General features: G+C 37.0%; 2 protein-coding genes across 5 annotated transcripts; both read right to left on the reverse strand.

Annotated features, from left to right (window-relative positions):
- Nucleotides 1-253: 253 nt before the first annotated feature.
- On the reverse strand, nucleotides 254-7,528 carry LOC117616354 (protein NLRC3). 4 transcript variants are annotated; one of them, XM_034345647.1, is made up of 18 exons: nucleotides 7,328-7,528; nucleotides 6,948-7,248; nucleotides 6,352-6,564; nucleotides 5,936-5,994; nucleotides 5,671-5,808; nucleotides 5,363-5,437; nucleotides 5,153-5,236; nucleotides 4,985-5,046; nucleotides 4,732-4,801; nucleotides 4,262-4,337; nucleotides 3,995-4,125; nucleotides 3,572-3,631; nucleotides 3,371-3,445; nucleotides 3,184-3,288; nucleotides 2,978-3,073; nucleotides 2,797-2,877; nucleotides 2,611-2,712; nucleotides 254-428 (listed from the first exon to the last, which is right to left on the reverse strand). In XM_034345647.1, exons 1-18 carry the CDS (start codon nucleotides 7,367-7,369, stop codon nucleotides 345-347), a joined length of 1,854 nt encoding a protein of 617 aa, XP_034201538.1. In that variant the 5' UTR covers nucleotides 7,370-7,528; the 3' UTR covers nucleotides 254-344. The 4 variants fall into 4 exon arrangements, with proteins under 4 accessions (XP_034201538.1, XP_034201541.1, XP_034201540.1 ...); XM_034345649.1 differs by lacking the exon at nucleotides 254-428 and adding an exon at nucleotides 1,790-2,088; XM_034345648.1 differs by lacking the exon at nucleotides 254-428 and adding an exon at nucleotides 2,069-2,497.
- Nucleotides 7,529-8,943: 1,415 nt separating this feature from the next.
- Nucleotides 8,944-11,652, reverse strand: LOC117616229 (IAA-amino acid hydrolase ILR1-like 1). Its single transcript, XM_034345476.1, has 5 exons — nucleotides 11,104-11,652; nucleotides 10,447-10,572; nucleotides 10,039-10,353; nucleotides 9,814-9,942; nucleotides 8,944-9,705 (listed from the first exon to the last, which is right to left on the reverse strand). Exons 1-5 carry the CDS (start codon nucleotides 11,443-11,445, stop codon nucleotides 9,319-9,321), a joined length of 1,299 nt encoding a protein of 432 aa, XP_034201367.1. The 5' UTR covers nucleotides 11,446-11,652; the 3' UTR covers nucleotides 8,944-9,318.
- Between the last annotated feature and the right edge of the window lie 1,954 nt (nucleotides 11,653-13,606).

A 13,606-nucleotide genomic window follows, 5' to 3' on the forward strand; every position in this document is an offset into this window, starting at 1 on the left:
TTTTAAGAGCATTGGACGTGAGAGGAGGAGATACAATCATACAGATACACAAGTCTGCAATATTTATTATTGTTCGCTACAACTTACAACAAATAACACAAGACTCATTAACTGAACTCAACATTGATATAAAGAAAGAAAATACAACACTCACTGATTAAATATCTGAAATTTATTTCCTAGTGCGATTTATTTATTTTTGGTTTTTTCAGTAATTGGCCTTGATTGGAAATATAGTAGTAATTAAGGGCACTTGAGGCGATTGCCATGGGTGGTCATATCAGTGTAGCACCTTCCACAGGCCTCCCGGTTGCCGGAGGTACCCGGAGGAACACACTTGCACCTCACGCAGCAGGTACCGCATGCCCTTGTGCACACGTTTGGCCTTGAGTGCAACCTGCACCTCGAGTTGCATAACTCATCACAATCTGCATTATTATTAATTATCAAATTAATACAAAACAAAACACATTTAATTAACACACACCGCTGTATGTTAAAATGAACTACATGCATGCATCATCAACAAGGGCAAGGGATTGAGAAAAGGCATACTCAGGTAGGGTAAAAGCCTTCTGTTTGCTCCTTTCACCACCTAGAGTAATCGGTAAGAATGAAGTAATTAAATATCCAGCACACAAAACAAACCCAAAATAGAAATGATAAAGAAAGGTCGTGGTGATTAGTCTAAACCTGGGTTTCATGGTATTGTATATTCGAATCAGATGAGACCTGTATGTATTGAAAAACATGTAGATATTTTGGTGAAGGCATGATCTCCAGAGGAAAAGAGTGAGTAATAAAGAGAAGGGAGTGGAACTTGAAGGCTTTTATTATCACCTGCGTCGCCAAGCAGAAGAGCAAAACCGCCATAACAAGAAGCAAGCGTAAAGCCATTTAATTTAAACACAAGCAGAAGCGGTGTTGTATATATCCGAAACTGAAAGGCAGAGCTCTTGATATATATAGCATAGCAGTTGCCTCTTAATATTACAGTTACCTTATTGCCCATGTATCTTCTCCCATATTGCGCATGTCTTGTCTTCTACTCTTCTGCGTTTAATTAGATGATGAACACAACAGTGCCGTTTTATTTTGTGATTTTGTTTTCAACTAAGTACGACGCCATCGGGGTCTGAAACCATGACAGACCCCATTTTGGCAGTAGCTGACTTTGTTTTGTAATACAAACATATGATATCTTACAAGAAGTAGATATACTCTCTCTCTCTCTCTCTCTCTCTCTCTCTCTCTCTTCTTTCCTTTTTGGATGTGAACCAGTAATAGTATGCATGCATAACATAACTATTTTAGGACAAGATAAGATCATAAAAAATGAATTTGAAATAAATATGGTGATGGGCAGCAGGATGCAGGAGGCAGGCTACGAGCTGGCTGGATGCATGGATTGGAAGTATGCATGTATACAGGAGACAGCTCTGCTCTAGTTGTATTGTATGCATAATGCATGTATGTATCATATAAGAGAATGAGACGTCATGATCCATATTTTGCTCCAGGATGAGTTTTGAATCAATCTTTTGTTACCAGACGGATTTTGAATCAATAATGCCGAACATGTCTTAATTATTGTGTTCTTTTCGAATAAATAATGTCGAACATATCTGAATTATTGTGTTTTTTTTTTTTTTTTCAAACAAAGCGACATTTTAAATTACTCTAATGTACGAAGAAAGTGATGAAACTCGAATGCATCTAATGTACGAAGAAAGTGATGAAACTCGAATGCAGAAAATGAACGCACTGCTTTAGCCAACTGTACTAACCACGAGTGCATAACAAAAATAAAAAAAATTGGCCTCGGCACAGAAATTGAAACGGTGGGTGTTTCCTGCACTTAAATTTCCAAGAGGACCAGCTAGCTCACTAGACGATGAGGCGGTGGTGCGGTGACACAACAGTCCATGGTCCCAGCCACGACATGAATGCTGTTTCCAAAGTGAGCCACGCACACGCTACACCGCTTAACAGTTCAACAGAATCATCCATCCAAGGCTATATGGCATTGCATCGGCACCCTCAAAACTCACTTCTTGGTTGGTCTTGGTACTAAATACATTACAAAAACTTCTCTGAATTTATCAGTACATTGAAAGATACAAAGCTTTGTAGACTTATACTCAACTCTTTAGTGAATAACACCACCCCCACCCACAACCCATGAAAAGAAAAAGAAAAGCCTTACGAACAGTACCTATCTATCACTGAAGGGCTAACTATGATCTCTCAATGTCAAAATTTCCAATTTGTTCCTCAGTAAGTGGAAGTCGATAAGAACTCAAAATTTTCAACCACAGGTTTGGATATTGGAGTTCTTACCCATGCTTCCTGGGAAAAAGAATAAACCAAAAGATGTTGATTTGTTTCCCACATACCACCCACATTTCTAATCTAATAAGTAAGCCTTCTAGAAAAAAATGTTGATTTCTTTTTCACTCATCTCATATACATGGTCTCTTGCATCTGTCAGAGCACTCTGCATCATGCAAAAGTTCATTAAGACGCATGTGAAAACAAGCAGCACAAAATAAAATGCCAAAATAGTGAAAGAGAGAGTAAAAAAACCCTTAAAGAGGATGAGAAGGTTACCTGCCCAAATTTGGTGAGGAAATTACTCGCAAGGTTCAGAGATGTGATTGTCACATCTTCATTGGCCTTCAGTGCTTGAGCAATTGCAAACGCCCCGTCATCCTGAATACAAAACCATTTTCAAATTGTGCAAAATACTGCTAAAATGTGAAAAAAGCACACGGAAAACACAAAGTCAATACATACCCTGATTTCATTGAACCCTAAATCTAACGAACTTAAAGCTTCATTAACCACTTTTAAGCTACGAGCCAGGCAGGATGCACCCTGCATTTTCCAATGCATAAAAAGGAAAATAACATTAGATTGGAGTGATCAAAACGACCCAAATGGAGTATAAAGACATTGCTTATCTACAGGAACTAACTTCATTTCGAAGTCCATTTGCCCGCAAGTCCAGAACGCGTATTGTAGTATTATATTTTAACATATCCGCGAGGAACTCTGCACCCTTTGCACCAATCTGCAAAATATTTTTATATTACATTGTTACAAGATCCTCTCAAACGGATACAGAAAACCCAGATCGAAGATCTAGAAATAGATAAGCATATGTGAAAAACTATAGATCACCTGGCACCAGCCAAGTTTAAGGGTTTCTATGTTTCCGTGAAACTTGAGAACTTCGGATAAAGCCTTCACCCCATCAGGTCCCATGGGATTATAACCAAGCTCCAACTGAGAGAAGAGAGAAGTTTCTGCCATTACATTCATGAATAGAAATGAAAAAGGAAAAAAAAGGAACAGATTAGAGACTTACAAATGTAATGACAGAATTATCTTTCAACGCTTCAGCTATGGCAGTGACTCCCTTGGCATGGATGTTATTTCCTCCCTTTGAGAGCGACCCAATGTTTTTTAAATTAGTATGTTCAGGACCTCTCTTTTTTCGTTTTTAAATAAAATAGAATACAACATGTACATAAAAAGTTATGCTAACAAAGAAGCATGCTCTTCTCACCAGGTCTATGGTTGTTATTGTCCGGTTTTGCTTCAAAGCATCTGCAATGTTTTCAGCTCCCTAAACATGAACAGGATTTACACATCAGCAAGGATGAACTAAGTTTTAGCACAAACAATGAACTAAGTTCCAAAATAAGTAAGTAGATCAAAATTAGTTTTCAATTCTCTTTTATGTCTTAAGCTTGTCAAATGCCAGAAACATCCAAACAGTGATAGCTGTCGCAGTAGCAGTAGTTCAAAGCAAGCTGACAACCTTGAAACGACACTTAATGGAGGACTTGATCCATCAATCTAATTTCACATACAAAAATCCTAAATATTCTATGTTAAGTGATTTTAACCAATGAACAGGGAACCAAATAAAAGTACGAGTTCGCATAAGTGTGCGGCAAAAATGGTTAACAACTTGAAAATACTATACCTCATCACCTATATCATTCATGTAAACGTTCAACCATAACAAGCTCTTGGTCTTTTTGACATATCCACCAACATGAAAGGCGCCTTTTGCACTAAAAGAGTTGTTGCCAATATCTAGAAGTGTAAGTTTACCTGAGCAAATATGCATATCAGATCAATTGCTGAAAAAATAAAATAAAATAGCTCAATAACTGATGTAGAACTAGGAAAACTATTCATATGCATTCTGCATCACTAACGTTGGCAATTGATATAGTGAAATGCAAACCTTTATGTAATGATAAACCTGACATCAAAGCAGCCACTCCTTCATCTCCAATAGAATTTCCATGCAAATGAAGTTCCTGCATATATAACATAGCTATAACCTCAGATCCCTTACAATGAAGAACTTAATCCATTCTGTTGTGAACTCATCTATTTATATGCAACAATATTGTGACATATCAAAGAAGAATAATGATCACCATTTCTTGGCAACACTAAATAGGGTTTTGTCAATCTCCAAAAGTGTTGATGAAGAGCAGATTTTGTCAATCCATTGTGACCGAATGTCTGTTTAAGGCTTCTTATTACATAGTCAGTTCAGCTATCTAACTACTTGTATTTTCCAGTTAACAGAGGATGTAAAATACCTTCGAAATTTATACAAAATTCTGAGGGATCATCAACATAGAGTGGTAAATTAATATGTCTCAATGCAAAACAGAAAAAAAGTGGAAGTGACAAAACATGTACCCTTAAAGACTTGTTCCCCTCAAGTCCTTTCGCTAAAGCATTGGCCCCCAGGGCACCACCATAATTGCCACTATAAAAAATAATAAAATGACATCAGAATTATTAAAAAGAATAAAAGTTAAGTACCGCTACAATAGAATTTTTAACTTAGTGTGCTCAAGAATAGCCATAGCCAAGCAATACAAACAAACAAACGTGACATATATAAACCAGAAATTGTATTATATAAGAAAAAGGGGGAGGGTGCACTAACTTCAGATGTATATTCCGTATTGTGTTGTTCTCAACAAGAGCTCCAGCAAGACTTGTAAATCCCTACCTCCATTTTGCAAAGAGCAAATCACAAATAGAACCAGTTATTCAACTGTGATTGAAGTCATTAAAACCTACAATCTTAGAATATCTGGAGGCAACTCCTTACAGAGTAGTCGATCATATTGTTGTTAAGTTCGAGAGCACGCAAGCTTGAATTATTCTTCAACATTTCTGCAATAGCCTTTGCACCCTGCACAGTGAAGCCATCAGCTTGTTAGGCATATCATTCATGGACAATCCTTTCCTCTAGCAGATTTTGAAGGCACCTGTCTGTACTCATCAGGGCACTAGCTTTGATAGAAAGAAGTAAGCTAACCTCATCCCCTAAGTCAGTACTGTTGAGCTGGAGCTTTTGAATACCATTATTATTCACCAATATGTCACATAGGCACTGTGAAGAAGAGTACATCACACAACATTAAGCTCTCAGATTCAAGAATAAGCAATAATATACACATGCAACTGAGCTGCAAACTTTTTCTTTGCACTCCCATGGTTGAAAAATGTTATTTTGCGTAGGGAGCAGGGAGCATTTGATGTTCAAAAGAAAAAATTTCCGACACTCAATCTTGCAAGCAAACTAACAAAATAACTTTATCATAAACAGATGGAATTTGGACTGACCTTAATGCCTTCATCTCCAATGGGGTTTCCAGAAAGATTAAGAGTCTTTAACATAATGTTAGCTTGAAGAACACCATCAAAGGCTTTTATTCCAGTTCCAGTTATTCCATTTGCAGCAAAACTCACTTCTTCAGCAGTCTGAAACACAATAAAAGCACACAATAATTTCCCAAAGTCACAATATTTCATAAATTAATAAGATGAATTTTTTATTATATATATAATGAAAACAGATAGTGGAAATATTTGACTAAAGAACTCAAACCTGATTGTAACCCAAACTCTCAGAAAGAAAAAATAATCCTTCATCTCCAAAATTACGCCCTGTCAAAATAAAGTGTTGCCAAAAATATACATTAGTTTTTTACATTTTGTTTGGAAGTATAGTACAATCATTACATTAATTGAATAATAAACCCAGTTTGTATTCAAAAGAAGAAAGAAAGATACAATCAAGTGAGAAAGTTAACAAACAATAATAAACCTCTTATGAAAACATATAACTTGAAATATGAATTGTTACTGAAATTAACACGAATGAAATTGGCATCTAAATGAAATTGATATGAATAATGGAAAATAAGAACGTAAAGTAGAATATAATTTTTAGCCAGTATTTTTCCTAAAAGTCTGTAAAAATAGAGAAGCTGCATGCACGAGCACTAAAGCATCTAGAACTACCTGACAAGTCGACACTTCTGAATGACCTAAGTTCCTTGGCGAAGTCATTGAGCTTCAGCTTGGACTCTCTCTCAATCTTTGCACCAAAACCTGTAAGCAAATTTGAACCGGCGGCAAAAGACCACTTCATTCCTTCGGCAGGCGTTTTGTTTTCAACAGATGAAGTCCTCTGCCGCTTTGGAACAAGGATTTTCTCCACCAATTTCCACAAAACTGTCAGCTGAAGACATAAATTAGTGCACCAATTTGGGAGGCATGGTAAACATAAAGATGAAATTATAATGGCGGAACAAAAAAATGACTTTGATTATCTCAAGCGCAATAAAGGGTATTTATCGACAGATAGGGGGAGTGTCATCCTCATCTACATTCGGCATTTATATATGGACCAGATTAAGACAGAAACAGAAAAAGAACAATGCTTTTTGCCAGTTGAAATTTGCTAATAATCAATTATAAAGGCTTCTACTTCCTGATTTCTAACCCACATTTCAACCAAGTTAGAGTTTTTCAAGAAGCAACACACACACACACACACACACAAAAGAAAAAAAGAACAAAAAAAAGAAAAGAGGAATTGAAAGCAAATTCAGTACCGAAAGTGACGGCAAAGAATGAGGCGGCGGGAACGACGAAGGAAGCGAGCTGCTTTACTGGAGCAACAGGCAATGAGCTCGCGCTCTGTGATTCTCTATACACTCTCCGAGCACTGGCGGGCCTTCTAGGACCTCCCTCAGCCGCAGAAGCCGCCTTTACCACCAAGCATCTCCTCCTTCGCGGAAGGATAGGAGGTAAAAACACAACCTGCGTACGATAGCCCAGCCAAGCACTCCCCGAACCTTGGGATTGGCATTGAGATTGCAGCCTCTGCTTGTTCGTGAGGGACCGCAGCAGAATCTGAGAACCCAACAGTAATTTCATTATTCAAGTAAAAGAGGATAACAGAGAGAGAGAGAGAGAGAGAGAGAGAGAGTACCTTAGGATGAGAGCAGAGAGAGATGGCGGAAGCGGAGCCCATAGGGTGAGTGAGATAGAAGTTAGAAGGGCATAGAGAGGGTTGTTCTTGGCGACGTATGTACGGATATGGCTATGGAGGTTTGTGTTGCAGAGTTAATAGTATTCTGCAGCGGCGGGGTCTCTGAGATTGTTATCGAACAAACCAGCAGCAGGCGATCAGTCTATCAACTACCGAGACACTGTCCAAAATTTGCTTCCCCTGTTCAGTGGACGCTTCACAGCTCTCTTGGGCCTTGCTATTATTGGATACATACATTGTAGGGCTTATCTGAATTTTGTTGGACTGTTTGCCTTTGAAGCCCAAAACCAACAGTCTCGAATTGGGCCTTGCTGATTTTTATCATTTTATGTTATTTTCCAAAACAATGTATAGATGACACTTGTCAAATGATACTACAATGAGGGGTTATAATGAAGGAATCTTTAATATTCGCCGATCAATGAAAATGTTTCCTTTTTTATTTTATTTTTCATTTTATTTATAGAGACGATCAATGAAAATAATTAAGTTCAATAATTTCTTCATATTATCGGACGACTAGCTGGATTGAAACTCTCAACACACCTTCTCAACGTAGCCCTAGCGTTATAGAAGCTCCACGTGGTGTCAACGTCAACCAAAACATTAACGCCATTTTGGGAGTGTTTATGTAAAGAAACCCTTATGTTCATAACTACTTTTGCTATAAGCTTTTTTATTAGGAGCACGACGACATTTTTACCAAAAACTCTGAAATTCTAAAATGTGGTGTTATATCTTTATGTGGAAGGGCTTTTAGCTTTCGATGTTAAAATACTCATCATTGAGACCAAAGGTTATGTTTGTTTTTCTTGTTGTTGACTTGTCTTTTTTAATTCCCAATTTTAATTTGTAGGCAAGAATGAAAAGCCAATTAACTATTCATTTTTTCCTAGATAAAATAGACAAACCAAGTAGGCAGAACAAGTTTTAAAGCTCAGAGAGGAGATAGTACAGAAGCTGACAGCTTGTAGCCTTGTACATTTCTCCATAACGATTAACGAAGTCATAGGACCGACCGAACAAGGCACCCCCATCATCTTGTATATATAGTCTAATCTGTATGGTTAATGGCTGTAAGCAAAAAAAGGGTAAATCTCTCTGCTATCAAAAGTGAAGGGCTTGTCATGGCTTCTCAGATCACATTGGCAATGTTTGCTTTGTGTTTTGCCTTACTAGTTATGCTTGGTTCTGCAGCTGACATGCCAGGCATGCCCGGTATGGGGGCGGCTACCCCTGCAGCGCCACCCTCTGGCAGTGGCTTCACATGTCCATCAATGGCTGTTGCCTTCTTTGCTTTGGTTGCTGCTTTTGTTGCCTAGAGGAGGAAGAAGCTCTGATCGCTGCCTCTGTTAATCTTACAGTTCGTCTCAGCTTATGGTTTCGTTTGTAATCTGGATTATGTAATTGTCAGCATGGTATGTTTGGAATTTCACATGTCATAGTTTCTGTTTAATTTGTTTTTGTGATGTTGGTTGAAATTTTGTAATAATCTGTGCTATAAGCTTATTCAAGCATTGATTGAATCCTTTAATATGGAATAAAAGGTCTCTAAATAAAAAATCTGAAAGGGGATGGCTGTTACAAATATATGAAAACACATCCGTATGCACACTCAAAACACACATACTCAAAGGCACAAACATAAAAGAAAGAAGGAAAAACTTCATTTAAGGAAAAACTTCATTTACCATCTGGTGGAGATATCAAGGATTTGGTTAACTAGACCAATTGAGATGAACGTATAAGTGAGCTGGATTTGTGAAACAGACTGAACTTGTGATATGAATTTAAATCATAAATATATACAAAACCGGCAAGTCTCTGTAGAACTCCCACCATCCAGCTTGAAGAAGCACCAATGGAAGAACAAGTAAGTTGTATACTTGACATTTAATGAAATAATTGGAGTAACTAAGAAGAAGGGACTTTCAGATATGAAGGTGCAACTTCCCAGTTGAATCTGATAGGTAAGAATTGGCAAAAGCTGCATGTATTGCAGCACCAATAGGAAGCACATCCTCATCAATGAAAAAGTAAGGACTATGTGGCGCATATATGGCTCCTTTCTTTTCATTTCCTGTGCCTAAAAATAGCATTGACCCAGGTACCTTATCCAAGTAGAAAGCAAAATCCTCACTCCCCATGAAGGTAGGAGCTAATTTTGTGTTTTCTTTTCCTACTATTTCGGTTGAGATGCGTCTTGCTTGTTCGTAAATTCTCTCATCGTTTATAGTAGGGGGGATGCTAGGGTGTTCATTTCCTAAGAATTCAATCTCAGCAGAGCACCTATGCACAGCTACCTGCCCTTTTACAACCTGACAGGAAGAAAGTGGTTTGAATAAACATTCAAAAAAGAAATGTCTTTGATGTTAAATACCCAATTTGGAACTAATATATTTTTATCTATATGGGAAATTTGTTACCTCTTCTATTCTTTCCCTGATTGCATTGAAGCTTTTCTTGCTAAAAGCTCTAAAAGTACCGGAAATTGTAGCTGATTCTGGGATGATGTTAAATGAAGTCCCTGCTTGAATCATAGCTACAGAAACCACCTGCATTAATGGTCAATGCATTGCTCAGCACTGTCTTACAAAATCCTGCATTTTTCTAAATAATTGCAGACCAAATTACACAAATAAGCAATATACCTGGGAATCTAAAGGGTCTGCCTCTCTCGAGACGATGTTTTGCAAGCTAATCACTGATGCTGATGCTGCCACAATTGGATCAATGGATTGTTGAGGAATTGCTGCATGACCCCCTTTTCCATGAATCTTTGCTTTGAAGCTCCCACAACCAGCTAGAAATTCTCCAGGCCTTGATGCAACAACACCACTTGGATATCTATGCACTAAGTGCAACCCAAAGATGGCCTCCACATTATCAAGCACCCCTTCTTTGATCATGTCCTTCGCACCTATGCCGCGTTCCTCAGCTGGTTGAAATATAAGAACAACAGTTCCCTGTAACAATGTGATAGTAGATTTATAAGGTGACCGAAAAAAGATGAAAATCTTATATATATATATAATATCAAAGAATGATCATAACTTCACCTGTAATGTGTCTTTCAATTGTTGAAGTACTTTAGCAGCACCAAGAAGCATGGCAACATGTGCGTCGTGGCCACAAGCATGCATTTTTCCGTCCACTTTGCTCTTATGCTCCCATTCCACCAATTCCTATACTCATATGCAGATGCAATGTTGTCAATACAAAGTGCTTTTTGATTAAGAACATCAAATTGAACACTACAGTTGATGATTTTGATTATTTCTCTCTTTTCCTACATTATGATTTTGAGCTATATAAAGCTTAGCTTTTGTCATGTTCTGTATGACATTGCGGGGGAGATAAAAGGGTTCTCTGTTTCACTTCACATGCTCATCAACAAAAGCTCGAAAGGCTACGGTTCTATGGATCAAGGAAAAGTAGCCTGCTGTACCATTTATGTCTTAGTCGTTTTACCACAATTACTTGTCACAAGAACTTTGATTAAAAGCTAAAGAAAACGAATACAGAGCAGAAATATATACATCTATGTGATTAAAACCCAACAATTGAATTGCCCTTGCAAAACCAAGGGTAAAACATTTATATGTGATTTCCTTGACACAAGTATATAATATAAGGATCAAAGCAACAGAGTATATCAATCTGATCAAACCCAACAATTAAGGTCAACGAATTTAAACTAAATTGACTTAGCTAACCTGAATGGGCAAAGCATCCATATCTGCTCTCAGAGCAACAAAGGGAGGAGAGCCAGAGCCAATAGTGGCCACCACACCAGTATGCGCCACAGGCCATGTATATGCAACACCAATCTTGTCAAGCTCGCGCCTAATGAGTGCGCTTGTTTTGAATTCTTCATATGCAAGTTCTGGGTTTTCATGGATTTCTCTCCTCACATTCTTCATCCAATTTACTGTGTGAAACTCATTGGCCAGCCCAACTATCTGCTTTTTCAATGAATAATCCTGATATGTGGTAGACAAGCACAAGGTTGTGGTTGTGGCAATGGAGATTAGGAACAAAAGTTGCAGAAGGTCCATGCTGCCAAATGGTAGATTCAATATTTCTAACAAGTAGCTAGAAATGTGTAGTTATATATACAAGAAAATTATATATATATATATATATATATAATGATAGGAAAGACTTTTCTACTTGGAAATTAAATTTCTCCAAGGTAGGGGAGCAAAGAAAATCTGAAACCTAAGCATGGTAGTCAATAAGAGAGAGATTATGTATGCATGATTCTATTTAGGATTTTGCTTTTTGACTGTTTGAATCAAAATTGGTCAAAATACGTGGTCTAAAAACATTTCAATAAAATTCACTGTACATGCTGCCAAATAAACGTAAAATTCATTAGAGTTAAAGAACCACGTGTCATTATCAGAGTTCTTTCTGATTGTAGATCAACTTCTATGTGGATTTGAGTGATGCCGGACTTGGATTGGACCCCACCAAATTATGTGGAGCAGATTGGAACAGCAACAAGATGTATGGAAATAAAAGGAAAAATAACAAAAAGTCACGTGTTGAAATTTGGAATAGCAAGAGACGTGTGTTGTGTGAATTTGGAAAATCGCAACGACCCCTCCTTACCCTGGTTACCTGGAAAAACATTTAGCCTAATTGTCATTTCTAGTTGCACTTTTTTATTTTCAATCACAAAAAACGTGCATAAATAAGTTAAGTTGCAATTGAAAGGTCATATTTTCCACTGTCATCCGTCACTGTTTAAGTCTCAAGTCTTAAATCTGGACCTTTTTCAAATTTGCATGTGATTAATGTGAAGAAAATGATCCTTGTGATTGTGGAAGAAAAATATCTGTTGACCAAGCCAAGTCTTTTCATCTTCATATTCCTACTGTCCACAACCAATGAATCATTGTGGCATCTTTTTAACTGGAGTGAGAACAATAGTGGAATGAGGAATTTTTATAGGAGTGGGCTAAATTTTTATTTATTTAATTAATTTATGAAATATATGTTATATGACTTTTTTTTTTTTTTTTTAAAACAATCAAGTTCATTCACATACCAAACAAATATAATGCAAAGAAGTACATAATATATGTAAAATATTAAATTAAATACATGGTCACTCATCAAATTAAATACATTGTCAAACATTAAATTAAACACATATTGCCAAACATCCTAGTGAAGTAGAACCCTACGCCTCTTGAGTTTCTCAAAATCTATGATTATTGAATCTGAATCAATATTCATAGAAAGTTCTTTCTCAATGTAGACAATAAGGGAATCTGTCAAATACTCATCCTCCATCTTGTTGCGAAAGTACATTTTTAATATGTTTTATAGCTGAAAATGCTCGTTCTGTAGTCGCCGTAAAAACTGGAAGAATTAACACTAAACGAATCATCCTATCAATCAAATAATATGTATGCACTCTGTTTGTTTGGGTTAATCGTTGACATAGTTCAGAAAGAGTAGACATATTTTGAAAGATATCAATATGTACTTCCGACTCAAAAAGTTCTAGCTAATACCTCAATAAACATAAGTCTTTAGAAGTGAAATCTCTTGGATAAATTTCCTCTGCAAGCTTGCAAATATCATCAATCTTAAATACTTTAAAATCATTGCTAGGGTCCGTTGAATCAAAAAAAATTCACAAAAAAAATTCACAAAAAAAATTCACAAAAAAAAATTGGATTGCATTTGCCTAAGCCCACGTCCAGCAAGCTTATCTAATGTAGATGATAAGGGTTTCAAAAAAATAAAAATAAAGCCAATTATCCAATAGGCTGAACAAGTTTCAAAGCCAAAGTATAAAGCAATTCAATACCACATGAAAATATCCTAAAGGAGTTCTAAAAAAAAGTAGAAATTTGACCAACCAATGAAAACTCTCAAGAAAGTTTGGTGGTTCCTGTTTTGATGGGGTGATTACTGCATGAAGAGTCCTACACAAAAGTGAGCTCTGATAGCTAGCCTACAAAAAGCATCGGCTGTGAAAATATTTGGGGGAGGCAGCCGTGAGGTTGCAGAGACAAAAATAAAAGAGGAGGGCTCGCAAGGCCACAAAGGCAGAGAAGAGAACAGCCACTGGGAAGGGGAGGAGAGCATACAAGAGCAAATGAATTTGCTGACGGATTTCTACCAAGAGCAGAAAAGTACGAGATAAAGAAATTCTATATGAATTTTGGGGCATAAAGCTCATTCACTGAGTTCTCTGGA

This window comes from Prunus dulcis, chromosome 1, assembly GCF_902201215.1.
Source record: "Prunus dulcis chromosome 1, ALMONDv2, whole genome shotgun sequence".
Taxonomy (NCBI): Eukaryota; Viridiplantae; Streptophyta; class Magnoliopsida; order Rosales; family Rosaceae; genus Prunus; species Prunus dulcis.

Excerpts from the sequence above, each read along its gene's own strand:
- LOC117616229 (XM_034345476.1), bottom strand. The coding sequence starts at position 11,445 with ATGGACCTTCTGCAACTTTTGTTCCTAATCTCCATTGCCACAACCACA. Across the intron at positions 10,573-11,103 it reads TGGATGCTTTGCCCATTCAG|GAATTGGTGGAATGGGAGCA; the intron begins GTTAGCTAAGTC and ends ATATGAGTATAG. Across the intron at positions 9,706-9,813 it reads TCAGGGAAAGAATAGAAGAG|GTTGTAAAAGGGCAGGTAGC; the intron begins GTAACAAATTTC and ends TCTTCCTGTCAG.
- LOC117616354 (XM_034345647.1), bottom strand. The coding sequence starts at position 7,369 with ATGGGCTCCGCTTCCGCCATCTCTCTCTGCTCTCATCCTAAG. Across the intron at positions 3,446-3,571 it reads CAATAACAACCATAGACCTG|GGAGGAAATAACATCCATGC; the intron begins GTGAGAAGAGCA and ends TCGCTCTCAAAG. Across the intron at positions 3,074-3,183 it reads TTAAACTTGGCTGGTGCCAG|ATTGGTGCAAAGGGTGCAGA; the intron begins GTGATCTATAGT and ends AATATTTTGCAG.